The 27988-nt window shown below is 43.9% G+C and overlaps 1 protein-coding gene across 4 annotated transcripts in view; it reads left to right on the top strand.

Moving 5' to 3' along the window:
• The first annotated feature begins 1092 nt into the window (after positions 1-1092).
• Positions 1093-27988, top strand: part of LOC123993523 (follistatin-related protein 5-like) — a 234127-nt gene continuing 207231 nt past the window's right edge. For 2 of the 4 annotated variants that reach the window (XM_046295753.1, XM_046295754.1), the window contains exon 1: positions 1094-1442. In XM_046295753.1, the coding sequence (XP_046151709.1) occupies positions 1420-1442 (23 nt within the window). In that variant the 5' untranslated portion in view covers positions 1094-1419. Of the gene's footprint in view, positions 1443-27988 lie in introns of all 4 variants that reach the window. The other 2 variants (XM_046295752.1, XM_046295755.1) reach the window with 2 other exon arrangements.

Below are 27988 nucleotides of genomic sequence, written 5' to 3'. Positions count from 1 at the left end.
GTTGACAATGCAATCTGGAGCTCTGCAGAACACTTTCATAGATAATAGAATGTGAAACTCCAGTCACAAAATCACATCTGTGGTATTGCTTCCACACCCCATTAGAGTACCATCATAATCCTTCTCAAAATAAGAGACACATAAGACAGGATTTTTTGCCCATTCAATGTCTGAAATAATCATGCTTAGTTCTCATGCACATATTGACATTTACATATTTCCCCAGTTTTCTCCAATATCATATTTCACATGTACATGTATGACAATATGATAAATCGATGCAATTTCAGCAATATCTGGGTGAGATGGGTCTTCTGTGCACAGATGTGCCATGATACACACAAGCCCATTGGGAGAATGTTTTATGGAAGGTTTCCACTTATTCCAACCATAAATCATGCTGTAACTTGATTTGGCAGCGGCAATGACATGGTTGACATATGGGGCTGGATGACTATCCTGTGCATCATGTTTGATTATGTTAATGTGTACGTGACACATAGCTATTTTGGCTGGAATGTTGATCATGCTTGGTGACTTAAAATACAATTATATTTGAATAAGCCTATTCACATACTTAGCCTGGAATTCAAAGGTAATTGTTCAGTTTCACTATTGTTTCAAGAAGGATAGGGTTCCTGGTTTACCATATCGATTTATTGAGATGTAGTCAGCTCAATTTGCATTGAAACGGTTGTGTGTTTGTTAGAATAACTTGAAGGAATATGCTTTTACAACACTGTTCAGTTTAGAAAAATATGTGTTCCCATTTGATAATGTGCACATTAATGAGCAAAATATGAATAATTTCCTGAAAACATAGATTATTGTATTTGTAATACCTCCTTTGTTAATGGTGACTTACTTTCATGATGGTTTGCAGGACTTGACTGACTAATTTCAGTGTCGCAAAATTCTGAACAGTAGGAAGGGGACATTCGACATCCCCCCAACCCCAATTCATCTCAAGTCAAGGATAATTATATCCAGCGAATGGAATCAGACGAGGCAGATTGTCTGTCTCCACTCTCGCTCTGGAGGAGCTTTCTGCGGGGCTTTTGATTGGTTCGTCCTGTGATTGTATGTAAATCGGATCGGGACGCAGCCAGTAGGTGAGGTTGGAGCTGGTGGCTGGTGCCTCAGTGGCACAGGAGACACGAGAGTGAGGTTAGACCGCTGCTTCTAACGGAGCTGTCCACTCCTCCGGTGGTGCTGTGCTGAAAATCAGGGATTCGCTCTTTATACAAAATGGTTGATGGTATTCGAAAAGGATTTACAGACTACCCGTTTATAAACTTATTCTAAGGTATATTGTGTGGATTTCTAGTTACAAACGGTGGATTTCATCTGACCCTTTTGATATATAGTTGTTGTGAACTACAGTTTTTTTTCCTAATCTCGTGCGGATTATCCTTCTGGATGGTTTGCGTCTGGATATACAGGTAAAACACAATAGACATGGATATTTCAAGTGTTTCTTCTGCTAAAAACAAAGGAAAACTGTGAAATGTAAATATAAATATACAACATAGCCCACTGAAAGTGCACCTTACATAAAAGTGTGTTTTATTTATCATCGAACTGCAATGTAATGGACATCAAGGGCAAATCCCTGCGTAAAACTATTTCCCCATTTCCTGAAATCTGTCATTTTATTTAAATACAATATTCAAAGAATATATGTATCAGGTTTGGGATTTAGTTTACTTACCACAGGTCTTGATAAACTCATCTATGCCGTAACTGTAGGAAATAGGCTACAGTTCAGTTGATGGCAATGAAGTTGCGAGTTGAGTCTTCACGGTTTACTCTATGTTAGTGCGCTATAGGCTACTCCGCTACTGTAGCCTGCTAGAATTCCGTGAGAGGTAGCCGAGTTCTGAAACAAAGTCAATATTTTGGGGAATGTCAGGGACGCTCCATGCCAGTGCTTCGGGCCTTTAATTTCGCTGCATAGTATTTAGCGTGTTATTTTCTTCTTTAGCACACTAAATCCTTGAGTGACACCGTTAGCGGTTGAGGGATTATACTCGAGTTTTAATTTCATCGTCTCTCTCGCTGCGCGTGACTCATTTAGCTATAGGCATAGTCTTCTATGAGACCGTGATGGCCATTCATTCTATATGTTTGATTCCCCCCTTTCAATTGTTGTACTGTATCTTAATCTTTAAATCCGACTGGATAGTGCTTCTCGGTTTGAATAAACTCTTTAAGTATTTCATTGTTTTATTCTAATGACCTCTTTGTTGATTAAATGGGTTGATTGGAGAAAATCTACCCAATGTGTTTTTGGATTGTCTGTCTCTGACAGGCCTATAATGACCCTCTACTTCTCCCTGCCCCTTGCCATCCAAACTAGAAGATAACAGTAATTAGAATCTCATTAGAAACTCCCAGACTATTAATGAAAGGGTAGTGGCCTTTGAATTAGGGATGCATAGGCCATCTCCCCAAACTTTCCAGATATATTTCACCCTTCTTTGCCATTTCACGACACAGCTCAACCGCTCATGTCAGGTACATATATTGCATTTAAAGAAAGCCGGCAGAGCCACATTGATTCAAGTTCATTAGAGGCTAAGAATATGGAGTTGCATTTAAAGAAACCCGGCAGAGCCACATTGATTCAAGTTCATAGAAGGCTATGAATATGGAGAAGATGCTTTTAACAGTCATTCAACTAGTAACGCTATTAATATTCAAGCATCGCCCATGCTGTCCACTCACTCTATCGATCAGCTGTTTCTAATTGTGAGCTTCCATTTAATGGGTTTGTGCCAACAGCCAGCCAGCCAGCCAGGCAGACAGACAGACAGACAGAGACAGACAGACAGACAGACAGACAGACAGACAGACAGACAGACAGACAGACAGACAGACAGACAGACAGACAGACAGACAGACAGACAGACAGACAGACAGACAGACAGACAGACAGACAGACAGACTCACAGAGGATACCAGTCTAGGATTTTGACCCTCTATTGCAGTGGTATTCAACTCTTACCCTACGAGGTCCGGAACCTGCCGGTTTTCTGTTCTAATAATGAATTGCACCCACCTGGTGTACTAGGTCTAAATCAGTCCCTGATTAGAGGGGAATAATGAAAAAAAACACAATGGAACTGGCTTCAAGGTCCAGAGTTGAGTTGGAGGGCTTTATACTTTTATCAATCAGTTTCTATCAGTGTCTATTGAAGTTGTGGATGGCCTGTAGTGGGATGAATGTCACATGAGTGATGATGAGGCAAGTGGCCTATAACAACCCTCTTTACATAAACAGGTATGTAGGTATACACACACACACACACACACACACACACACACACACACACACACACACACACACACACACACACACACACACACACACACACACACACACACACACACACACACACACACACACACACACACACACACACACACACACACACACACACACACACACACACACACACACAGAATAGCACCTCATAATCAACACTTGTTGACGTAATAATGTTGTTGGAATACCGAACATAATACATTCCTCAGTAGACAGGCATTGATGAAACAGCAGAAATTAATGTGCGCTCTGCCTCCCGTTACAATGACTTGGCAATTACCCTGGGGACAAAACCAACGCGTGCACATTCGCTACTCAAAGTGGCATATTTCTTTCCCGAAAGGAAATCATCAGGAATCTCAGCCTGTATTCATGAAGCATCTAGGAGTTCTGGTATAGAATCAGGTCCCCCAGTTTAATCATTGCTATCTAAAAAGGTAAAACTGATCCCAGCTTAGTACTGCTTTTCTGAGATTTCTGAATTTCGCCCCTAGTGATGGTAGTGGTGGTTGTGCTGGTACGGATGGTAGTGGAAAGCCATGTTTCTATTGCGCTTGTAAAGCAAAGTAATTTCACTTTAATTTCATTGTCTATTTCTTCAGTTCTTTTCTCAGCTTTACTATAGAGATAATGTAAATGTATTTTCTTGTATCTAGGCTACTGGCGGTGATGGTGGTGATGGTAGTGGTGGTAGGGATGGTAATGATGGTGCTGATGCTGGTTATGGTAGTGGTGGTTGTGGTGATAGTGATGGTCAGGATGGTAGTGGTGGAAGTAATGGCAGGGATGGTAGTGATGGTAGTGGTGGTAGGGTTGGTAGTGATGGTAGTGATGGTAGTGGTGGTAGGGTTGGTAGTGATGGTAGTGGTGGTAGGGATGGTGTTGATGGTAGTGATGGTAGTGGTGGTAGGGATGGTGTTGATGGTAGTGATGGTAGTGGTGGTAGGGTTGGTAGTGATGGTAGTGATGGTAGTGGTGGTAGGGTTGGTAGTGATGGTAGTGATGGTAGTGGTGGTAGGGATGGTGTTGATGGTAGTGATGGTAGTGGTGGTAGGGTTGGTAGTGATGGTAGTGATGGTAGTGGTGGTAGGGATGGTGTTGATGGTAGTGATGGTAGTGGTGGTAGGGTTGGTAGTGATGGTAGTGATGGTAGTGGTGGTAGGGTTGGTAGTGATGGTAGTGATGGTAGTGGTGGTAGGGATGGTGTTGATGGTAGTGATGGTAGTGGTGGTAGGGTTGGTAGTGATGGTAGTGGTGGTAGGGATGGTGTTGATGGTAGTGATGGTAGTGGTGGTAGGGTTGGTAGTGATGGTAGTGATGGTAGTGGTGGTAGGGTTGGTAGTGATGGTAGTGATGGTAGTGGTGGTAGGGATGGTGTTGATGGTAGTGATGGTAGTGGTGGTAGGGTTGGTAGTGATGGTAGTGGTGGTAGGGATGGTGTTGATGGTAGTGATGGTAGTGGTGGTAGGGTTGGTAGTGATGGTAGTGATGGTAGTGGTGGTAGGGTTGGTAGTGATGGTAGTGGAAAGCCATGCTTCTATTGCACTTGTAAAGCAAAGTAATTTCACTTTCATTTCATTGTCTATTTCTTCAGTTATTTTCTCAGCTTCAGTATAGAGATCATGTCAAGGTATTTTCTTGTATCTAGGCTACTGGTAGTGATGGTGGTGATGGTAGTGATGATAGTGGTGGTAGGGATGGAAGTAATAGTGGTGCTGATGGTGGTAATTGTAGTGATGGTAGTGGTTTTAGTGATGGTAGGGATGGTGGGGATGGTAGTGATGGTTGTTGTGGTAATGATGGTCAGGATGGTAGTGGTGGAAGTAATGGCAGGGATGGGAGTGATTGTAGTGATTGTAGTGGTGGTTGTGATGGTGGGGATAGTGGTGATTGTAGTGATTGTAGTGATGGTTGTGATGGTATATATGGAATTGATGGTAGGGATGGTAGAGATGGTGGTGATGGTAGGGATGATTGTGATGATTCTGACAGTTTGAATGGTATTGGTGGTAGTGATGGTAGTGATGGTAGGGATGGTTTTGATGATGGTGATGGTAGGGATGGTTGTGATGTCAGTGATGGTAGAGATGGTGGTGTGTAGTGATGATAGTGATGGCAGTAATGGTAATAAGGGTAGTGATGATGGTGATGGTAGGGATGGTTGTGATGTCAGTGATGGTAGAGATGGTGGTGTGTAGTGGTGGTGGTGATGGTAGCAATGGTAATGAGGGTAGTGATGGTAGTGATGGTAATGAGGGTAGTGATGGTAGTGGTGGTAGGGATGGTAGGGATGGTGGTGATGGTAGTGGTGGTAGTGATGGGAGGGATGGTGGTGATGGTGGTGATGATGGTGATGGTGGTGAAAGTAGTTATGGTAGTGGTGGTAGTGATTGTGTAGATGGTAGGGATGTTAGTTGTGGAAGTGATGGTGAGGATGTTGGTGATGGTAGGGATGGTACTGATAGTAGTGATACTTAGGAATTGTGATGATGGTGGTGAATGTAGTGCAGGTAGTGATGGTAGGGTTGGTAGTGATGGTAGGGATAGTAGTGATGGTTGTTTTAGGGATGGTGGTGATTGTAGTTATGGTAGGGATGTTGGTAATGGTAGTTGTGGTAGTGATGGTAGGGATGGATGTGATGGTAGTGATGGTAGGGATGGTAATGGTGGTAGGGATGGGAGAAAGTAGTTGTGGTAGTGATTGTGGAGATGGTAGGGATGTTAGTGGTGGAAGTGATGGTGATGATGGTGGTGATTGTAGGGATGGTAGTGATGGTGGTGATGGTAGGGATGGTACTGATGGTAGTGATTGTAGGGATGGCAGTGATGGTTGTGATATTATTGATTGTGGGATGGTAGTGACGGTAGGGATGGTGGTGGTGATGGTAGTGGTGGTAGTGATGGTGGTGATGGTAGTGATGGTAGTAATGGTAGGGATGGTAGTTATGTTATTGATGGTAGTGGTGTTGATAGTGATGGTAGTGGTGTTAGTGGTGGTAGTTGTGGTAGTGAAGGTGGTGAGGATGGTGATGGTAGGGACAGCAGTGAAGGTTGGTGATAGTAGCGATTGTGTTGATGGTAGGGATGGTTGTTATGTAATTGATGGTTGTGATGTTTGTGATGATAGTGATGATGGTGATGATAGGGATGGTAGTGATGGTAGTGATTGTGGAGATGGTAGGTATGTTATTAGTGGAAGTGATGGTGGGGATGGGAGTGATGGTAGGGGTGCTAGGGGTGCTAGGGGTTGTAGGGATTGTAGTGGTAGGGATGGAAATGATGGTAGTCAATGGTAGGGATGTTAGAGTGGTAGTTGTGGTAGGGATGGTAGTGATGGTTATGATGGTAGTGATGCTAGTGATGGTATTGTTGGCATGTATGGTAGTGGTTGTAGGGATGGTAGGGATGGTGGTGATGGTAGGAGAAGTAGGGATGGTATGGGGTAAAGGGGATGAAATACGAATATAAATAAATGGGAATAAATGTTTTGTAAAAACTTGTATCATACTACTCTACCCTGATCCTCATTGCTTGAACTGTGTCTGGCAAACCGGACCAAGGTGTTTAGGGTGAGGGGTTAGCGGTCACTTAGGAACTTAACTTACTGTAACATTTGACTGACATTGTGTTGGAATAGGGGTTATTCATGGCTATAGACTGGCAAAGTCACTATTTGATGGGCTGTGAGAAATACACTATGCATACCCCTTCAAATGATTGGATTTGGCTATTTCTGCCACACCAGTTGCTGACAGGTGTATGAATTTGAGCACACAGTCATGAAATCTCCATAGACAAACATTGGCAGTAGAATGTCCTTACTGAAGAGCTCAAGGACTTTCAACATGGCACCAACATTGGACCTTTCCAATAAGTCAGTTTATCGAATTTCTACCCTGCTTAGAGCTGCCCCGGTCAACTATAAGTGCTGTTATTGTGAAGTAGAAACGTCCAGTAGCAACAACGGCTCAGCTGTAAAGTGGGGACTGCCGAGTGCTGAATCGTGTAGTGCGTACAAATCATCTGTCCTCGGTTGCACTCACTACTGAGTTCCAAACTGCTTCTGGAAGCAACTTCAGTGCAAGAACGGTTTGTCGGGGGCTTCATGAAATGGGTTTCCATGGCCAAGCAGCTGCAAACAAGCCTTAAATCACCATGCGCAATGCCAAGCATTGGCTGGAGTGGTATAAAGCTCGCCGCCATTGGACTCTGGAGCAGTGGAAACGCGTTATCTGGAGTAATGAATCACGCTTCACCATTTGCGTTTGTCGAATGCCAGGCGAACGATACCTGCCCCAACGCATAGTGCCAACTGTAAAAATTGGTGGACGAGGAATAATGGTCTGGGGCTGTTTTTCGTGGTTTGCGCTTGGCCCCTTAGTTCCAGCCAAGGGAAATCTTCATTCTCCAGCATTCAGCATACAATGACATTCTAGACAATTTTATGGGTCCAATGTTGTGGAAAAAGTTTGGGGAAGGTGCTTTCCTGTTTCAGCATGACAATGCCCCCATGCACAAAGCCAGGTCCATATAGAAATGGTTTGTTGAGATCGGTGTGGAAGAACTTGACTGGCCTGCACAGAGCCCTGACCTCAACCCCATCAAACACCTTTGTGATGAATTGGCCTAATTGCCCAACATCAAATCAAATCAAATCAAATCACATCAATTTTATTTATATAGCCCTTCGTACATCAGCTGATATCTCAAAGTGCTGTACAGAAACCCAGCCTAAAACCCCAAAACAGCAAACAATGCAGGTGTAAAAGCAGGGTGGCTAGGATAAACTCCCTAGAAAGGCCAAAACCTAGGAAGAAACCTAGAGAGGAACCGGGCTATGTGGGGTGGCCAGTCCTCTTCTGGCTGTGCCGGGTAGAGATTATAACAGAACATGACCAAGATGTTCAAATGTTCATAAATGACCAGCATGGTCAAATAATAATAAGGCAGAACAGTTGAAACTGGAGCAGCAGCACAGTCAGGTGGACTGGGGACAGCAAGGAGCCATCATGTCAGGTAGTCCTGGGGCACGGTCCTAGGGCTCAGGTCCTCCGAGAGAGAGAAAGAAAGAGAGAATTAGAGAGAGCATATGTGGGGTGGCCAGTCCTCTTCTGGCTGTGCCGGGTGGAGATTATAACAGAACGTGGCCAAGATGTTCAAATGTTCATAAATGACCAGCATGGTTGAATAATAGTAAGGCAGAACAGTTGAAACTGGAGCAGAGGCATGGCCAGGTGGACTGGGGACAGCAAGGAGTCATCATGTCAGGTAGTCCTGGGACATGGTCCTAGGGCCCAGGCCAGTTGAAACTGGAGCAGCAGCATGGCCAGGTGGACTGAGGACAGCAAGGAGTCATCATGTCAGGTAGTCCTGGGGCATGGTCCTAGGGCTCAGGTCCTCCGAGAGAGAGAAAGAAAGAGAGAAGGAGAGAATTAGAGAACGCACACTTAGATTCACACAGGACACCGAATAGGACAGGAGAAGTACTCCAGATATAACAAACTGACCCTAGCCCCCCGACACATAAACTACTGCAGCATAAATACTGGAGGCTGAGACAGGAGGGGTTAGGAGACACTGTGGCCCCATCCGTGGGGCCACAGTGGCCCCATTCGTGCCCAACTTCACTAATTCTCTTGTGGCTGAATGGAAACAAGTCCCCAGAGCAATTTTTCCAACATCTAGATGTAAGCCTTCCCAGAAGAGTGGATGATGTTATAGCAGCAAAGGGGGAACCAACTCCATTTTAATGCCCATGATTTTGTAATGAGATGTTCGATGAGCAGGTGTCCACATACATTTGGTCATGTAGTGTTGCTTGTTGACTCTGACTGACTTTCTCTCCATTAGGTCTATGTGGGATTGATGAATAACACAGCCTAGGAATGCTATTGTAGGACAGATAGAGAGCAGTTACAGATGAGGGTGTTTACAGCTCGATGAACATGTTAGCACTTAGCTTAGTGAGTCGTTCAAAAACTGTAAGAATCCAATTGTAATAGTGTGGTTCATTATTTCTTATTTTTCCTTTCAAGTTCACTTCATTGTGGCACAGCAATGCTATTTGCTCATAGGGTGGATTTCCATCAGTGCAGTATTAATCCCTGCCATGATGTAACACTTTCATTAGTGCAACATTATCACCATTTCAGCGATCCAGTATTAATGTAAACATGTGACATGTTTATACATGGAGCTCAAGCTGTCTGCTGCATACAGTATGCCTGTCTTTAACCCTGTGTGGGTTGATCCTTTTGGTCTTGAAGGCAGATGGTCAGGTCACTGTTATCTAGTTCATTAACAGGATGGGGGAGGGTTAACGGGTTAACACAAGCTCAGCCCCTGTGGCTGTGTGGTAATCCTGTCTGTACAGTAGGGTGTGTGTGACTGTGTGTGCTTGTGTGGTGCATATGTATGTGTGTGCGTGGTTATTGGGTGGAGATCAAAACACTGAATGTTGTTGTTATTGTCTTTGCTGTTTTCTCTCTGGTTGTTATGTAGGAGGACCAGCAGGCCATTGCCATTGACCATGCTAAGGAGTCTGACCATGCGTCACATTTTAATAGTTGCACGTGTCACAACGAGCCGCACATCACAGCACTGGCCAAGTGTGACTACATTGTTCTGGCCTTCTTTATATATCACTGTGTTTATGTAATGTTGTGTATCGATCGTGGAAAGCCCTGCTTCTATTGCTCTTGCATAGCAAAGTCATTTCACGTTTATTTCAATGCCTAAGTATTTTCTTGTATCTACAGTACAATATATGAGCATGGATTGCTGCAACAATCCCACTGAAGGTGTGACATTCCGTTCAGTGAGACATAGATTGTTATTTTTCTCCAAGGCCAGTAACTTTATCACAGGTGGTTGTCCAAAACCAGGTGAATAATGCAACACACTCTGAGGATACATGAAGTTACATTTTAGTAAGTAATATCAAGTCATTGACCACAGTGTAAGACCAGTAAAAGTAATGGTTTGTAGTGGATTCATACCCAATATAATTAAGTATTATGATGCTTCAAGTACATTGAATGGTGCTTTTATCCAAATTGAATCGACGGCGATATCTCGTTGACTGCTGATAATGTTGTTGCATTCTGCTGGTGGTGCTGAGAGCTGAGAGATAATCACTTCTGACCCGCTTGGTCATAGAAAGTCCACATTTCATTTTCAAGTGTTTCTCAGGATTTCCAAGAATAATTGATCAAAGATTACCGGTGATCTAAGCATTCATGTGTGCTGGTTTATTTTAGAACCGACTGCATACATGGAGGAAAGAGGGGAACTTTAGTTCATGTTAATATCAGGATATTAATTCGTAATTCGTAATTTGTTTGGAAACAGTTATATTTGTATGTAGAATGTTTTTGTTTCATATGATAGAAGTCTGGCTTTACGGACAGACAGATTGATGGACATGCCAGTCAGGGAGACGGATAGAGCCACACGCACGCACGCACGCAAGCATGCACGCACACACACTTCTGAAGCATTTGGACATTTCTCCTTCAGCGGGCACATTTATCTTCAGTGCGGGGGAGGGGGAGATGCAATACGCAAAGAATACATTCAAAGCTCATGTGATCACATGTTATGTGTTGTGATGGATATCTGAATGAAACCAGATAACAGCCTCAGAAAAAGGATTTGGGATAACAAATAATGCTCTCACAACATGTAGACCACAAATGCACACAAAGGGCTGTCTCCTCGCTCACCTCTTGTCTGGTGGGGTAAGCATGCGCTGTCGTTATCCGCCTGCCATTTAGAAGCTGTGTTCCTCATGTACCGAGTCAGGGATATTTATTGTTTGTTCGGTGTCCATTTTAGGACACCCGCAGCCTCTTGGCCCACCACTCACAAGGAGGGCTGAGAGGGCGAGCGTACAACTCTGTTTCCTCCATCTGCATTTGGTGGCTGTGTTTCTCACAAGGAGAGGTGAGGCTTGAGGTTGTCCTAGAATGGGCACCGTACACCTGCGCATAGGCCAGGATTAGTCTTCTGGTTCCTCTCTTATCCTTTTAAGATGGGCACGTGATTGATGCCCATGGCTTAGGTCATGTGACCACTCATGGACATGCTGGAAGGATGCTAATAATTGCCCTCTAGGTAGGGGGATTGTCTAAGGACAGTCTATGTGTCTATGTCTATGTCTATGGGGTCAATGGGACAGATCTCTCAGGGCTTTGTCATCTGAATGACTGTTACTCATGTATAGGATGGTAAACCTTAGTCACATACTGATACTTTAAAGTGGTATGGTTGTGAGCGGTGTCACTCATCTACTGTTCAAAGATCACAACAAAACGGCACATGGAAATGTTACGTTTGCGTACCATCAGCTTAGTTTTTTAATGCAGTATGAGGGACACAGCACAAATGACTTAATGAAGTATGTATGCATCACAGAAGGGATTGTACCTTTAATATAGAGTAACTATTGAGAGTTGTTTCATCCATTGCACCATCAAAACTTACAGATAACTGACAATGTAAAGGCTGCAATTGGGCAGAATCCATAATAGTTTTCAGAGAATACAACTGTAAGCTCAGCAGCGAGTCAGGCAGTGAAAGAGACACCACACAAGAGGGACACCTTTTCTACCCATACACTCAAATAAACATCTGTTGTCATGTCGGTGAAGATTAATCGTTTCCAAGTACACATTACATGTTTTTGTCTGTGCACCCATGCTTAGAAATATTCTATCTATTTTACTACACAATGATTTTAATTCGTGGAAAAGTATTGAGATATTTGAGAGGTCCATATGTTTTCTATATGTGTAGTCAGAGGGACACATTGGTATTGGTGTAGAGTTCCAATATAACCATGCATATATTGCCTAGAGTCTGCAATTTTCAACACATTATCTATCTTGCAAGTCTATAGTATGTGCTAATAATACTAAGCAACAATATGAGTTTTATATGTTCTGTATGTTCTGACTTGGGTAGTGTGAGTAATATGAGTTGAAGGCACAAACACCACGTTGCAGGTAGGCAAAAGTCAACATTGGGTTCTGATGAGAAGTAGGTTTGAGCAGGGCATGTTTGGGCAACATATTCAGAAAGATTATCTCTCTTGGGCAACATTTTCAGAAAGATTATCTCTCTTAGCCAACATATTCAGAAAGACTATATCTCTTGGGCAACATATTGAGAAAGATGATATCTCTTGGGCAACATATTGAGAAAGATGATATCTCTTAGCCAACATATTGAGAAAGAAGATATCTCTTAGCCAACATATTGAGAAAGATTATCTCTCTTAGCCAACATATTGAGAAAGATGATATCTCTTAGCCAACATATTGAGAAAGATTATCTCTCTTAGCCAACATATTGAGAAAGATGATATCTCTTAGCCAACATATTGAGAAAGATGATATCTCTTGGGCAACATATTGAGAAAGATTAACTCTCTTGGGCAACATATTCAGAAAGACTATATCTCTTGGGCAACATATTGAGAAAGATGATATCTCTTGGGCAACATATTGAGAAAGATTAACTCTCCTAGCCAACATGTTCAGAAAGACTATATCTCTTGGGCAACATATTGACAAAGATGATATCTCTTGGGCAACATATTGAGAATGATGATATCTCTTGGGCAACATATTGAGAAAGATTAACTCTCCTAGCCAACATGTTCAGAAAGACTATATCTCTTGGGCAACATATTGAGAAAGATGATATCTCTTGGGCAACATATTGAGAAAGATTAACTCTCTTAGCCAACATATTCAGAAAGACTATATCTCTTGGGCAACATATTGAGAAAGATGATATCTCTTGGGCAACATATTGAGAAAGATGATATCTCTTGGGCAACATATTGAGAAAGATTAACTCTCTTAGCCAACATGTTCAGAAAGACTATATCTCTTGGGCAACATATTCAGAAAGATGATATCTCTTAGCCAACATATTGAGAAAGATGAACTCTCTTGGGCAACATATTGAGAAAGATGATATCTCTTGGGCAACATATTGAGAAAGATTAACTCTCTTGGGCAACATATTGAGAAAGATTAACTCTCTTAGCCAACATATTCAGAAAGCTTATATATCTTAGGCAACATATTCAGAAAGATGATCTCTCTTGGGCAACATATTTGGAAAGATTTGATTCTATATTTTCTCCACGGTGGGTTTATTGTATATATTCTATATGTTAGGAGAAAGAACAAGACAGCAAAATAAGCTCAACTCCTGTGAGAGTTACAGAGTTAAGAGCAGAGCAGTAGTTCCGGAGGTTCAGTGCTGCTTTGAAACTGAAGCATCTCTCCTATCCCTTTATCTGCGTCAGCAACAATGCTGTCGGGCAGTGGGAGTGAGAGAAGTGCCACGATAACTCTAGGAAAGAAGACGTGGGAGAATGTTTGTGTGGCAGACACACAGAGCACAGCAGATGTTCCACTGTTCCCAGTGTGGATCTTGGACAAACAGCGGTAACTCCAACCCCAGAATTTATCTTTTCACAGAAATACTGCTGAGCATGCTTAAAGAGATCTGATCACCGGGGGATTGGATCTGTTTGCTGGAGTAGATGGGAAAACACAAGTGGGGAGGAGTAGGAGTGTGGAGCGCTGGGATTGGGCAACTCTAGACCAATCACTTTACTAAATCATGATGTGAAGATCACTCAGTGGACTTACTTATTTCCCTGGTCAGGTCACATGGTCTAGACCAGTGGTTCCCAAACTTTTTATAGTCACGTACCCCTTCAAACATTCAACCTCCAGCTGCGTACTCCCTCTAGCACCAGGGTCAGTGCACTCTATAATGTTTTTTTTTGTTGCCATAATTGTAAGTCTGCCACACACACACTATACGATACATTTATAAAACATAAGAATATGTTTTTGTCACAACCCGGTTCGGGTGACAAAGAGCTCTTATAGGACCAGGGCACAAAAAACAATATTATAATAATCAATAATTTTGCTCTTTATTTAACCATCTTACATATAAAACATTATTTGCTCATAAAAAATGGTGAATAACTAAACACAGGTTAATGAGAACGGTGTGCTTGAAAGGATGCACATAATTCTGCAGTGTTGGGTTGTATTTGAGAGTGTCTCAGTCTTAAATCCTTTTTTCACACACAGTCTGTGCCTGTATTTAGTTTTCATGCTAGTGAGGGCAGAGAACCCACTCTCACCTATGTACGTGGTTGCAAAGTGCATCAGTGTCTTAACAGCACGATTGCCATGGCAGGATACTCTGAGTGCAGCCCAATCCAGAAATTTGGCAGTGGCTTCTGATTAAATGACATTTTCACAGAATCGCTTGTTGCAATTTCGATGAGGCTCTCTTGTTCAGATATCGGTAAGTGGACTGGAAGCAGGGCATGAAAGGGATAACGAATCCTGTTGTGTGTGTCATATGTTTCGGAAAAGTACCTGCGTAATTGCGCACCCAACTCACTCAGTTGCTTCGCTATATCACATTTGACATCGTCCGTAAACTTGAGTTCATTTGCACACAAAAAAAATCATACAATGACGGAAAGACCTGTGTGTTGTCCTTGTTAATGCAGACAGAGAAGTGCTCCAACTTCTTAATCGTAGCCTCAATTTTGTCCCACACATTGAATATAGTTGTGGAGAGTCCCTGTAATCCTAGATTCAGATCATTCAGGCGAGAAAAAACATCACCCAGAGAGGCCAGTTGTGTGAAAATGATGGTCAGTAAAGAAAACTTTCAGCTCGTCTCTCAATTTAAAAAAACGTGTCAGTATTTCGCCCCTTGATAACCAGCACACTTTTCTGTATGTTGTAAAAGTGTTACATTGTCGCTGCCCATATCATTGCATAGTGCAGAAAATATACGAGAGTTCAGGGACCTTGCTTTAACAAATTTAACCATTTTCACTGTAGTGTCTAAAACGTATTTCAAGCTGTCAGGCATTCCTTTGGCAGCAAGAGCCTCTCAGAGGATGCTGCAGTGCACCTAAGTGACATAGGGAGCAACTGCTTGCACGTGCGTTACCAGTCCACTACGTCTCCCTGTCATGGGTTTTGCGCCATCAGTACAGAATACCAACACATCTTGACCACCAACGTCCATGTGATGTCACAAAGCTGTCCATTACTTAAAAATATCCTCTCCTGTTGTCCTGGTTTCCAGTGGTTTGCAGAAGAGGATGCCTTAATTGACACCCCGTAAACGTAACGGACATATACCAGGAGCTGTGCCAGGCCCACCACGTCTGTTGACTCATCCAGCTTTAACGCCTAGAATTCACTGGCTTGTATGCGAAGCAGTAATTGTTTCAAAACATCTCCTGCCATGTCACTAATGCATCATGAAACAGTGTTGTTTGATGAAAGCATTGTCTGTATAGTTTTTTGGGCCGTTTCTCCCAGCGTTGTCCCAGCCATATCCACAGCAGCAGGGAGAATTAAGTCCTCCACAATAGTATGGGGCTTGCCTGTCCTAGCTACTCAGTATCTTACCATATAAGACTCTACTAGCCCCTTCTTATTAATGGTATCTGTTGCTTTTATGCATGTCTTACTAATCGAAGTCGTCTTAATTCTTGCTCAAAAACTTGTGTGGTTTATCTTTCAAATTGGCACGTTTTGTTTCTAAATGTCTGCGCCAGAGTGAAGGTTTCATCGAGTTGTGAGATAATACTTTTGCACTTAACACACTGTGGCTGAGGAAAGGCACTACTCCCAGTAAAAGTGAACCCCAAATCAATATAGTTCTCATCATATTTGCGCCTCTTCGATGGTCCTATGTCCCTGTCGGTTGTTCGGTGCTTTCCCGGGTAAGGGGGCAGTAGATCTTCGGCTGCATCAGATTCATAACTGTCAGTGTCCATGCTAGCTGGGCTAACAACAAATGTCGAATTACTGATGCTAGCATGTGGATGTACTCGTGGAAGCAGAACAATTTGTGTCGTCGACAGGTGCAGGTGTAGTACTGCTGGTAGTAGAGCTCGTATGTGTCTCTATGGACGCGGGCCTTACTAAATGGACTGCTTGAAAATGTGAAGAATTTGTGTTTTTTGTTTAAAAAATAATAATTTGTTTGTTTTATTTAAAAAAAATGTGAATCTCATTTTTATTTGGCGTACCCCCGACGGCATCATTGCGCATACCCATGGGGGAATACCTGGTCTTGACAATACTCTCTAGCCATTTCACAAAGAACCACACTTTCTCACCATAGCAACACTACACATGTAGATGAGCATATATAGATAAGCATATAGCTGACTCATAAACATGCAGTATTTCGAGTCAGGTTCACTCAACGGGTGATTTGCCAGCCCCCAAAAATGTAATTGCCTCTTAGTACATCTATGGAAGAAAACCTCAGTCTCAAACCGCGTTTGTCAAATCATGTATATTAATGTCTCTGCCTCAGCCTACAAGGTTAAAGGGTCAAATACGGTTAAACGATGTACAGGAGGTCATACAGTACAAAGAAACCCCATGCTGTAGTTAACCCCTGTGTATTGGTGCATACATGCATGTAATAAGTAAAAACACTCCACCTATCACAGTCCATAGTCTCTCCAGTTGTCATGCATTGCCGGTTCTATGGAGCGCAAAAAAGGGCTCAGATGGAGCTTTGCTGGACACCTGTCAAAGTGGGATGTATTGTGTAAATTGTGAGTGCTAGGTAGTCATCATTTCAAAGTCAATGCCGAAGCTTTGACATGCTGTCTTGGATTTATAGCCACGAAGCAGAGGCACCAAGTGGAGGCACCACTTTCAATCTCTCTCACTTTGCTCCCCACGCAAACACACATGGCTCTTAAGAGTTGCGATTTGTCTCTCAAATGCAGCCTCTGATCAAATGAAAAAAGGATGTGGGTTTTACTTTAAAAGTTTTGCACTTCATTTGCTATCTTCCCAGAAGAAATCAAATGTTATGAAAATGGAACAGCTGTAATTTCATTGGCATAAAAAGAAACAGAACCAATCTTAATCAAATCTAAGCCCTATAACAAATATATTGGTTGGCTCATTATACTGTTATCCAATCAATAATACACTTTAAGTTATACATCAAACCAGTGGCGTAGAACAAGGATGATCCATACAGCCCATGCTGTAATATACTATATCAATGAATGATCTAACCAGCAACCACAGTATTACCATATCAGTAATGAGTTATGAGTATCAAGGGATGCAGGCTTACGCAACATAGAGAACATTGGTGGCGGATGAGGTGAGTTTGCCTCACAAACAGTTGGAGCATCTGGAAAAAGCAGTATATAAATCCAATAATTTCTTGTTATTATAAATATACCCCCAGCACATGGCTATCCTCTACAAAAGAATGACAGCATGAAAATGATATACAGTATTCGCCCCCTTTTCAGAACTTCTCTAGTTTTGCAAATCTTTCCTACTGAATGTTAGCAGATCTTCAACCAAACCCTAATATTAGATAAAGGGAACCTGAGTTTACAAATAACAAAAAAGGGTACTTATTTATTTAATTAACAAAGTTATTCAACACCCAAATTCTCCTGTGTGAAAAGGTAATTTCCCCCTTACACTCAATAACTGGTTGTGCCACCTTTAGCTGCAATGACTTCAACCAAATGCTTCCTGTAGTTGTCGATCAGTCTCCCACATCGCTGTGGAATTTTGGCCCACTCTTGAATGCAGAACTGCTTTAACTCAGCAACATTTGTGGGTTTTCAAGCTTTAACTGCTCGTTTCAAGTCCTGCGACAACATCTCAATTGGGATTAGGTCTGGACTTTGATTAGGCCATTCCAAAACCTCAAATGTGTTGCTTTTTAACCATTTTCATATAGACTTGATTGTGTGCATTGGATAATTCTCTTGCTGCATGACCCAGCTGTTCTTCAACTTCAGCTCACAGACGGATGGCCTGACATTCTCCTGTAGAATTATTTGATACAGAGCATAATTCATGGTTCCTTATTAAGGCAAGTGGTCCAGGTCCTATGGCAGCTAAGCATCCCCAAACAATTGCACTACCACCACCGTGCTTGACTGTTGGTATGAGGTTCTTACTGTGGAACACAATATTTGGTTTTCGGCAGACCCATCTCGTCCATGTCTGTGACACAGGATCTATTATAAATACCACCCCATCCCAATCCATTTAACATTTAGACACCAGGGGGAAACAGTAGATTGATGGCACTGGGAGATGTGCTATTGCCCAGACCTGGATTCAAATACTACACTGCTCAAAAAAAATAAAGGGAACACTAAAATAACACATCCTAGATCTGAATGAATGAAATATTCTTATTAAATACTTTTTTCTTTACATAGTTGAATGTGCTGACATCAAAATCACACAAAAATTATCAATGGAAATCAAATTTATCAACCCATGGAGGTCTGGATTTGGAGTCACACTCAAAATTAAAGTGGAAAACCACACTACAGGCTGTAGTAACACCACAAGTGTTCCCTTTATTTTTTGGAGCAGTGTATTTGAACATTTTAGTCTGCCTGTAGTACCAGTGTTTTCTTCAGTCTGCCTGTAGTACCAGTGTTTGCTTTAGTCTGCCTGGAGTACCAGTGTTTGCTTTAGTCTGCCTGGAGTACCAGTGTTTGCTTTAGTCTGCCTGGAGTACCAGTGTTTGCTTTAGTCTGCCTGGAGTACCAGTGTTTTCTTCAGTCTGCCTGGAGTACCAGTGTTTGCTTTAGTCTGCCTGTAGTACCAGTGTTTGCTTTAGTCTGCCTGGAGTACCAGTGTTTGCTTTAGTCTGCCTGGAGTACCAGTGTTTGCTTTAGTCTGCCTGGAGTACCAGTGTTTTCTTCAGTCTGCCTGGAGTACCAGTGTTTGCTTTAGTCTGCCTGTAGTACCAGTGTTTGCTTTAGTCTGCCTGTAGTACCAGTGTTTGCCTTAGTCTGCCTGGAGTACCAGTGTTTGCTTTAGTCTGCCTGGAGTACCAGTATTTGCTTTAGTCTGCCTGTAGTGTTTGCTTTAGTCTGCCTGGAGTACCAGTGTTTGCTTTAGTCTGCCTGGAGTACCAGTGTTTGCTTTAGTCTGCCTGGAGTACCAGTGTTTGCTTTAGTCTGCCTGGAGTACCAGTATCTGCTTTAGTCTGCCTGTAATGTTTGCTTTAGTCTGCCTGGAGTATCAGTGTTTTCTTTAGTCTGCCTGGAGTACCAGTATTTGCTTTTGTCTGCCTGTAGTGTTTGCTACAGTCTGCCTGGAGTACCAGTGTTTGCTTTAGTCTGACTGGAGTACCAGTGTTTGCTTTAGTCTGCCTGTAGTACCAGTGTTTGCTTTAGTCTGCCTGGAGTACTAGTGTTTGCTTTAGTCTGCCTGGAGTACCAGTGTTTGCTTTAGCTTGCCTGTAGTACCAGTGTTTGCTTTAGTCTGCCTGGAGTGTTTGCTACAGTCTGCCTGGAGTACCAGTGTTTGCTTTAGTCTGCCTGGAGTCCCAGTGTTTGCTTTAGTCTGCCTGTAGTACCAGTGTTTGCTTTAGTCTGCCTGTAGTACCAGTGTTTGCTTTAGCTTGCCTGTAGTACCAGTGTTTGCTTTAGTCTGCCTGGAGTCCCAGTGTTTGCTTTAGTCTGCCTGGAGTACCAGTGTTTTCTTCAGTCTGCCTGGAGTACCAGTGTTTGCTTTAGTCTGCCTGTAGTACCAGTGTTTGCTTTAGTCTGCCTGGAGTACCAGTGTTTGCTTTAGTCTGCCTGGAGTACCAGTGTTTGCTTTAGTCTGCCTGGAGTACCAGTGTTTCCTCTAGTCTGCCTGGAGTACCAGTATTTGCTTTAGTCTGCCTGTAGTGTTTGCTTTAGTCTGCCTGGAGTACCAGTGTTTGCTTTAGTCTGCCTGGAGTACCAGTGTTTGCTTTAGTCTGCCTGGAGTACCAGTGTTTGCTTTAGTCTGCCTGGAGTACCAGTGTTTGCTTTAGCCTGCCTGGAGTACCAGTGTTTGCTTTAGTCTGCCTGGAGTACCAGTATTTGCTTTAGTCTGCCTGTAGTGTTTGCTTTAGTCTGCCTGGAGTACCAGTGTTTGCTTTAGTCTGCCTGTAGTACCAGTGTTTTCTTCAGTCTGCCTGGAGTACCAGTGTTTGCTTTAGTCTGCCTGTAGTACCAGTGTTTGCTTTAGTCTGCCTGGAGTACCAGTGTTTGCTTTAGTCTGCCTGGAGTACCAGTGTTTTCTTCAGTCTGCCTGGAGTACCAGTGTTTGCTTTAGTCTGCCTGTAGTACCAGTGTTTGCTTTAGTCTGCCTGGAGTACCAGTGTTTGCTTTAGTCTGCCTGGAGTACCAGTGTTTGCTTTAGTCTGCCTGGAGTACCAGTGTTTGCTTTAGTCTGCCTGGAGTACCAGTGTTTTCTTCAGTCTTCCTGGAGTACCAGTGTTTGCTTTAGTCTGCCTGTAGTACCAGTGTTTGCTTTAGTCTGCCTGGAGTACCAGTGTTGGCTTTAGTCTGCCTGGAGTACCAGTGTTTGCTTTAGTCTGCCTGGAGTACCAGTGTTTGCTTTAGTCTGCCTGGAGTACCAGTATTTGCTTTAGTCTGCCTGTAGTGTTTGCTTTAGTCTGCCTGGAGTACCAGTGTTTGCTTTAGTCTGCCTGGAGTACCAGTGTTTGCTTTAGTCTGCCTGGAGTACCAGTGTTTGCTTTAGCCTGCCTGTAGTGTTTGCCTTAGTCTGCCCGAGTACCAGTGTTTGCTTTAGTCTGCCTGGAGTACCAGTGTTTGCTTTAGTCTGCCTGGAGTACCAGTGTTTGCTTTAGTCTGCCTGGAGTACCAGTATTTGCTTTAGTCTGCCTGTAGTGTTTGCTTTAGTCTGCCTGGAGTACCAGTGTTTGCTTTAGTCTACCTGGAGTACCCGTGTTTGCTTTAGTCTGCCTGTAGTACCAGTGTTTGCTTTAGCCTGCCTGTAGTACCAGTGTTTGCTTTAGCTTGCCTGTAGTACCAGTGTTTGCTTTAGTCTGCCTGGAGTCCCAGTGTTTGCTTTAGTCTGCCTGGAGTACCAGTGTTTTCTTCAGTCTGCCTGGAGTACCAGTGTTTGCTTTAGTCTGCCTGTAGTACCAGTGTTTGCTTTAGTCTGCCTGGAGTACCAGTGTTTGCTTTAGTCTGCCTGGAGTACCAGTGTTTGCTTTAGTCTGCCTGGAGTACCAGTGTTTCCTCTAGTCTGCCTGGAGTACCAGTATTTGCTTTAGTCTGCCTGTAGTGTTTGCTTTAGTCTGCCTGGAGTACCAGTGTTTGCTTTAGTCTGCCTGGAGTACCAGTGTTTGCTTTAGTCTGCCTGGAGTACCAGTGTTTGCTTTAGTCTGCCTGGAGTACCAGTGTTTGCTTTAGCCTGCCTGGAGTACCAGTGTTTGCTTTAGTCTGCCTGGAGTACCAGTATTTGCTTTAGTCTGCCTGTAGTGTTTGCTTTAGTCTGCCTGGAGTACCAGTGTTTGCTTTAGTCTGCCTGTAGTACCAGTGTTTTCTTCAGTCTGCCTGGAGTACCAGTGTTTGCTTTAGTCTGCCTGTAGTACCAGTGTTTGCTTTAGTCTGCCTGGAGTACCAGTGTTTGCTTTAGTCTGCCTGGAGTACCAGTGTTTTCTTCAGTCTGCCTGGAGTACCAGTGTTTGCTTTAGTCTGCCTGTAGTACCAGTGTTTGCTTTAGTCTGCCTGGAGTACCAGTGTTTGCTTTAGTCTGCCTGGAGTACCAGTGTTTGCTTTAGTCTGCCTGGAGTACCAGTGTTTGCTTTAGTCTGCCTGGAGTACCAGTGTTTTCTTCAGTCTTCCTGGAGTACCAGTGTTTGCTTTAGTCTGCCTGTAGTACCAGTGTTTGCTTTAGTCTGCCTGGAGTACCAGTGTTGGCTTTAGTCTGCCTGGAGTACCAGTGTTTGCTTTAGTCTGCCTGGAGTACCAGTGTTTGCTTTAGTCTGCCTGGAGTACCAGTATTTGCTTTAGTCTGCCTGTAGTGTTTGCTTTAGTCTGCCTGGAGTACCAGTGTTTGCTTTAGTCTGCCTGGAGTACCAGTGTTTGCTTTAGTCTGCCTGGAGTACCAGTGTTTGCTTTAGCCTGCCTGTAGTGTTTGCCTTAGTCTGCCCGAGTACCAGTGTTTGCTTTAGTCTGCCTGGAGTACCAGTGTTTGCTTTAGTCTGCCTGGAGTACCAGTGTTTGCTTTAGTCTGCCTGGAGTACCAGTATTTGCTTTAGTCTGCCTGTAGTGTTTGCTTTAGTCTGCCTGGAGTACCAGTGTTTGCTTTAGTCTACCTGGAGTACCCGTGTTTGCTTTAGTCTGCCTGTAGTACCAGTGTTTGCTTTAGCTTGCCTGTAGTACCAGTGTTTGCTTTAGCTTGCCTGTAGTACCAGTGTTTGCTTTAGTCTGCCTGGAGTCCCAGTGTTTGCTTTAGTCTGCCTGGAGTACCAGTGTTTGCTTTAGTCTGCCTGGAGTACCAGTATCTGCTTTAGTCTGCCTGTAATGTTTGCTTTAGTCTGCCTGGAGTATCAGTGTTTTCTTTAGTCTGCCTGGAGTACCAGTATTTGCTTTTGTCTGCCTGTAGTGTTTGCTACAGTCTGCCTGGAGTACCAGTGTTTGCTTTAGTCTGACTGGAGTACCAGTGTTTGCTTTAGTCTGCCTGTAGTACCAGTGTTTGCTTTAGTCTGCCTGGAGTACTAGTGTTTGCTTTAGTCTGCCTGGAGTACCAGTGTTTGCTTTAGCTTGCCTGTAGTACCAGTGTTTGCTTTAGTCTGCCTGGAGTGTTTGCTACAGTCTGCCTGGAGTACCAGTGTTTGCTTTAGTCTGCCTGGAGTCCCAGTGTTTGCTTTAGTCTGCCTGTAGTACCAGTGTTTGCTTTAGTCTGCCTGTAGTACCAGTGTTTGCTTTAGCTTGCCTGTAGTACCAGTGTTTGCTTTAGTCTGCCTGGAGTCCCAGTGTTTGCTTTAGTCTGCCTGGAGTACCAGTGTTTTCTTCAGTCTGCCTGGAGTACCAGTGTTTGCTTTAGTCTGCCTGTAGTACCAGTGTTTGCTTTAGTCTGCCTGGAGTACCAGTGTTTGCTTTAGTCTGCCTGGAGTACCAGTGTTTGCTTTAGTCTGCCTGGAGTACCAGTGTTTCCTCTAGTCTGCCTGGAGTACCAGTATTTGCTTTAGTCTGCCTGTAGTGTTTGCTTTAGTCTGCCTGGAGTACCAGTGTTTGCTTTAGTCTGCCTGGAGTACCAGTGTTTGCTTTAGTCTGCCTGGAGTACCAGTGTTTGCTTTAGTCTGCCTGGAGTACCAGTGTTTGCTTTAGCCTGCCTGGAGTACCAGTGTTTGCTTTAGTCTGCCTGGAGTACCAGTATTTGCTTTAGTCTGCCTGTAGTGTTTGCTTTAGTCTGCCTGGAGTACCAGTGTTTGCTTTAGTCTGCCTGTAGTACCAGTGTTTTCTTCAGTCTGCCTGGAGTACCAGTGTTTGCTTTAGTCTGCCTGTAGTACCAGTGTTTGCTTTAGTCTGCCTGGAGTACCAGTGTTTGCTTTAGTCTGCCTGGAGTACCAGTGTTTTCTTCAGTCTGCCTGGAGTACCAGTGTTTGCTTTAGTCTGCCTGTAGTACCAGTGTTTGCTTTAGTCTGCCTGGAGTACCAGTGTTTGCTTTAGTCTGCCTGGAGTACCAGTGTTTGCTTTAGTCTGCCTGGAGTACCAGTGTTTGCTTTAGTCTGCCTGGAGTACCAGTGTTTTCTTCAGTCTTCCTGGAGTACCAGTGTTTGCTTTAGTCTGCCTGTAGTACCAGTGTTTGCTTTAGTCTGCCTGGAGTACCAGTGTTGGCTTTAGTCTGCCTGGAGTACCAGTGTTTGCTTTAGTCTGCCTGGAGTACCAGTGTTTGCTTTAGTCTGCCTGGAGTACCAGTATTTGCTTTAGTCTGCCTGTAGTGTTTGCTTTAGTCTGCCTGGAGTACCAGTGTTTGCTTTAGTCTGCCTGGAGTACCAGTGTTTGCTTTAGTCTGCCTGGAGTACCAGTGTTTGCTTTAGCCTGCCTGTAGTGTTTGCCTTAGTCTGCCCGAGTACCAGTGTTTGCTTTAGTCTGCCTGGAGTACCAGTGTTTGCTTTAGTCTGCCTGGAGTACCAGTGTTTGCTTTAGTCTGCCTGGAGTACCAGTATTTGCTTTAGTCTGCCTGTAGTGTTTGCTTTAGTCTGCCTGGAGTACCAGTGTTTGCTTTAGTCTACCTGGAGTACCCGTGTTTGCTTTAGTCTGCCTGTAGTACCAGTGTTTGCTTTAGCTTGCCTGTAGTACCAGTGTTTGCTTTAGCTTGCCTGTAGTACCAGTGTTTGCTTTAGTCTGCCTGGAGTCCCAGTGTTTGCTTTAGTCTGCCTGGAGTACCAGTGTTTTCTTCAGTCTGCCTGGAGTACCAGTGTTTGCTTTAGTCTGCCTGTAGTACCAGTGTTTGCTTTAGTCTGCCTGGAGTACCAGTGTTTGCTTTAGTCTGCCTGGAGTACCAGTGTTTGCTTTAGTCTGCCTGGAGTACCAGTGTTTCCTCTAGTCTGCCTGGAGTACCAGTATTTGCTTTAGTCTGCCTGTAGTGTTTGCTTTAGTCTGCCTGGAGTACCAGTGTTTGCTTTAGTCTGCCTGGAGTACCAGTGTTTGCTTTAGTCTGCCTGGAGTACCAGTGTTTGCTTTAGTCTGCCTGGAGTACCAGTGTTTGCTTTAGCCTGCCTGGAGTACCAGTGTTTGCTTTAGTCTGCCTGGAGTACCAGTATTTGCTTTAGTCTGCCTGTAGTGTTTGCTTTAGTCTGCCTGGAGTACCAGTGTTTGCTTTAGTCTGCCTGTAGTACCAGTGTTTTCTTCAGTCTGCCTGGAGTACCAGTGTTTGCTTTAGTCTGCCTGTAGTACCAGTGTTTGCTTTAGTCTGCCTGGAGTACCAGTGTTTGCTTTAGTCTGCCTGGAGTACCAGTGTTTTCTTCAGTCTGCCTGGAGTACCAGTGTTTGCTTTAGTCTGCCTGTAGTACCAGTGTTTGCTTTAGTCTGCCTGGAGTACCAGTGTTTGCTTTAGTCTGCCTGGAGTACCAGTGTTTGCTTTAGTCTGCCTGGAGTACCAGTGTTTGCTTTAGTCTGCCTGGAGTACCAGTGTTTTCTTCAGTCTTCCTGGAGTACCAGTGTTTGCTTTAGTCTGCCTGTAGTACCAGTGTTTGCTTTAGTCTGCCTGGAGTACCAGTGTTGGCTTTAGTCTGCCTGGAGTACCAGTGTTTGCTTTAGTCTGCCTGGAGTACCAGTGTTTGCTTTAGTCTGCCTGGAGTACCAGTATTTGCTTTAGTCTGCCTGTAGTGTTTGCTTTAGTCTGCCTGGAGTACCAGTGTTTGCTTTAGTCTGCCTGGAGTACCAGTGTTTGCTTTAGTCTGCCTGGAGTACCAGTGTTTGCTTTAGCCTGCCTGTAGTGTTTGCCTTAGTCTGCCCGAGTACCAGTGTTTGCTTTAGTCTGCCTGGAGTACCAGTGTTTGCTTTAGTCTGCCTGGAGTACCAGTGTTTGCTTTAGTCTGCCTGGAGTACCAGTATTTGCTTTAGTCTGCCTGTAGTGTTTGCTTTAGTCTGCCTGGAGTACCAGTGTTTGCTTTAGTCTACCTGGAGTACCCGTGTTTGCTTTAGTCTGCCTGTAGTACCAGTGTTTGCTTTAGCTTGCCTGTAGTACCAGTGTTTGCTTTAGCTTGCCTGTAGTACCAGTGTTTGCTTTAGTCTGCCTGGAGTCCCAGTGTTTGCTTTAGTCTGCCTGGAGTACCAGTGTTTTCTTCAGTCTGCCTGGAGTACCAGTGTTTGCTTTAGTCTGCCTGTAGTACCAGTGTTTGCTTTAGTCTGCCTGGAGTACCAGTGTTTGCTTTAGTCTGCCTGGAGTACCAGTGTTTGCTTTAGTCTGCCTGGAGTACCAGTGTTTGCTTTAGTCTGCCTGGAGTACCAGTGTTTTCTTCAGTCTGCCTGGAGTACCAGTGTTTGCTTTAGTCTGCCTGTAGTACCAGTGTTTGCTTTAGTCTGCCTGTAGTACCAGTGTTTGCTTTAGCTTGCCTGTAGTACCAGTGTTTGCTTTAGCTTGCCTGTAGTACCAGTGTTTGCTTTAGTCTGCCTGGAGTACCAGTGTTTGCTTTAGTCTGCCTGGAGTACCAGTGTTTTCTTCAGTCTGCCTGGAGTACCAGTGTTTGCTTTAGTCTGCCTGTAGTACCAGTGTTTGCTTTAGTCTGCCTGGAGTACCAGTGTTTGCTTTAGTCTGCCTGGAGTACCAGTGATTGCTTTAGTCTGCCTGGAGTACCAGTGTTTGCTTTAGTCTGCCTGGAGTACCAGTGTTTTCTTCAGTCTGCCTGGAGTACCAGTGTTTGCTTTAGTCTGCCTGTAGTACCAGTGTTTCCTTTAGTCTGCCTGTAGTACCAGTGTTGGCTTTAGTCTGCCTGGAGTACCAGTGTTTGCTTTAGTCTGCCTGGAGTACCAGTGTTTGCTTTAGTCTGCCTGGAGTACCAGTATTTGCTTTAGTCTGGCTGTAGTGTTTGCTTTAGTCTGCCTGGAGTACCAGTGTTTGCTTTAGTCTGCCTGGAGTACCAGTGTTTGCTTTAGTCTGCCTGGAGTACCAGTATTTGCTTTAGTCTGCCTGTAGTTTTTGCTTTAGTCTGCCTGGAGTACCAGTGTTTTCTTTAGTCTGCCTGGAGTACCAGTATTTGCTTTAGTCTGCCTGGAGTACCAGTATTTGCTTTAGTCTGCCTGTAGTGTTTGCTTTAGTCTGCCTGGAGTACCAGTGTTTGCTTTAGTCTGCCTGGAGTACCAGTGTTTGCTTTAGTCTGCCTGGAGTACCAGTGTTTGCTTTAGTCTGCCTGGAATACCAGTGTTTGCTTTAGTCTGCCTGGAGTACCAGTATTTGCTTTAGTCTGCCTGTAGTGTTTGCTTTAGTCTGCCTGGAGTACCAGTGTTTTCTTTAGTCTGCCTGGAGTACCAGTATTTGCTTTAGTCTGCCTGGAGTACCAGTATTTGCTTTAGTCTGCCTGTAGTGTTTGCTTTAGTCTGCCTGGAGTACCAGTGTTTGCTTCAGTCTGCCTGGAGTACCAGTGTTTTCTTCAGTCTGCCTGGAGTACCAGTGTTTGCTTTAGTCTGCCTGTAGTACCAGTGTTTGCTTTAGTCTGCCTGGAGTACCAGTGTTTGCTTTAGTCTGCCTGGAGTACCAGTGTTTGCTTTAGTCTGCCTGGAGTACCAGTGTTTGCTTTAGTCTGCCTGGAGTACCCGTGTTTTCTTCAGTCTGCCTGGAGTACCAGTGTTTGCTTTAGTCTGCCTGTAGTACCAGTGTTTGCTTTAGTCTGCCTGTAGTACCAGTGTTTGCTTTAGCTTGCCTGTAGTACCAGTGTTTGCTTTAGCTTGCCTGTAGTACCAGTGTTTGCTTTAGTCTGCCTGGAGTACCAGTGTTTGCTTTAGTCTGCCTGGAGTACCAGTGTTTTCTTCAGTCTGCCTGGAGTACCAGTGTTTGCTTTAGTCTGCCTGTAGTACCAGTGTTTGCTTTAGTCTGCCTGGAGTACCAGTGTTTGCTTTAGTCTGCCTGGAGTACCAGTGATTGCTTTAGTCTGCCTGGAGTACCAGTGTTTGCTTTAGTCTGCCTGGAGTACCAGTGTTTTCTTCAGTCTGCCTGGAGTACCAGTGTTTGCTTTAGTCTGCCTGTAGTACCAGTGTTTCCTTTAGTCTGCCTGGAGTACCAGTGTTGGCTTTAGTCTGCCTGGAGTACCAGTGTTTGCTTTAGTCTGCCTGGAGTACCA

This window comes from Oncorhynchus gorbuscha, linkage group LG13 (genome assembly GCF_021184085.1).
Source record: "Oncorhynchus gorbuscha isolate QuinsamMale2020 ecotype Even-year linkage group LG13, OgorEven_v1.0, whole genome shotgun sequence".
Classification (NCBI taxonomy): Eukaryota; Metazoa; Chordata; class Actinopteri; order Salmoniformes; family Salmonidae; genus Oncorhynchus; species Oncorhynchus gorbuscha.
Note: the sequence above shows the minus strand (reverse complement) of the source record. Positions and strands in the feature narration are given on the sequence as shown.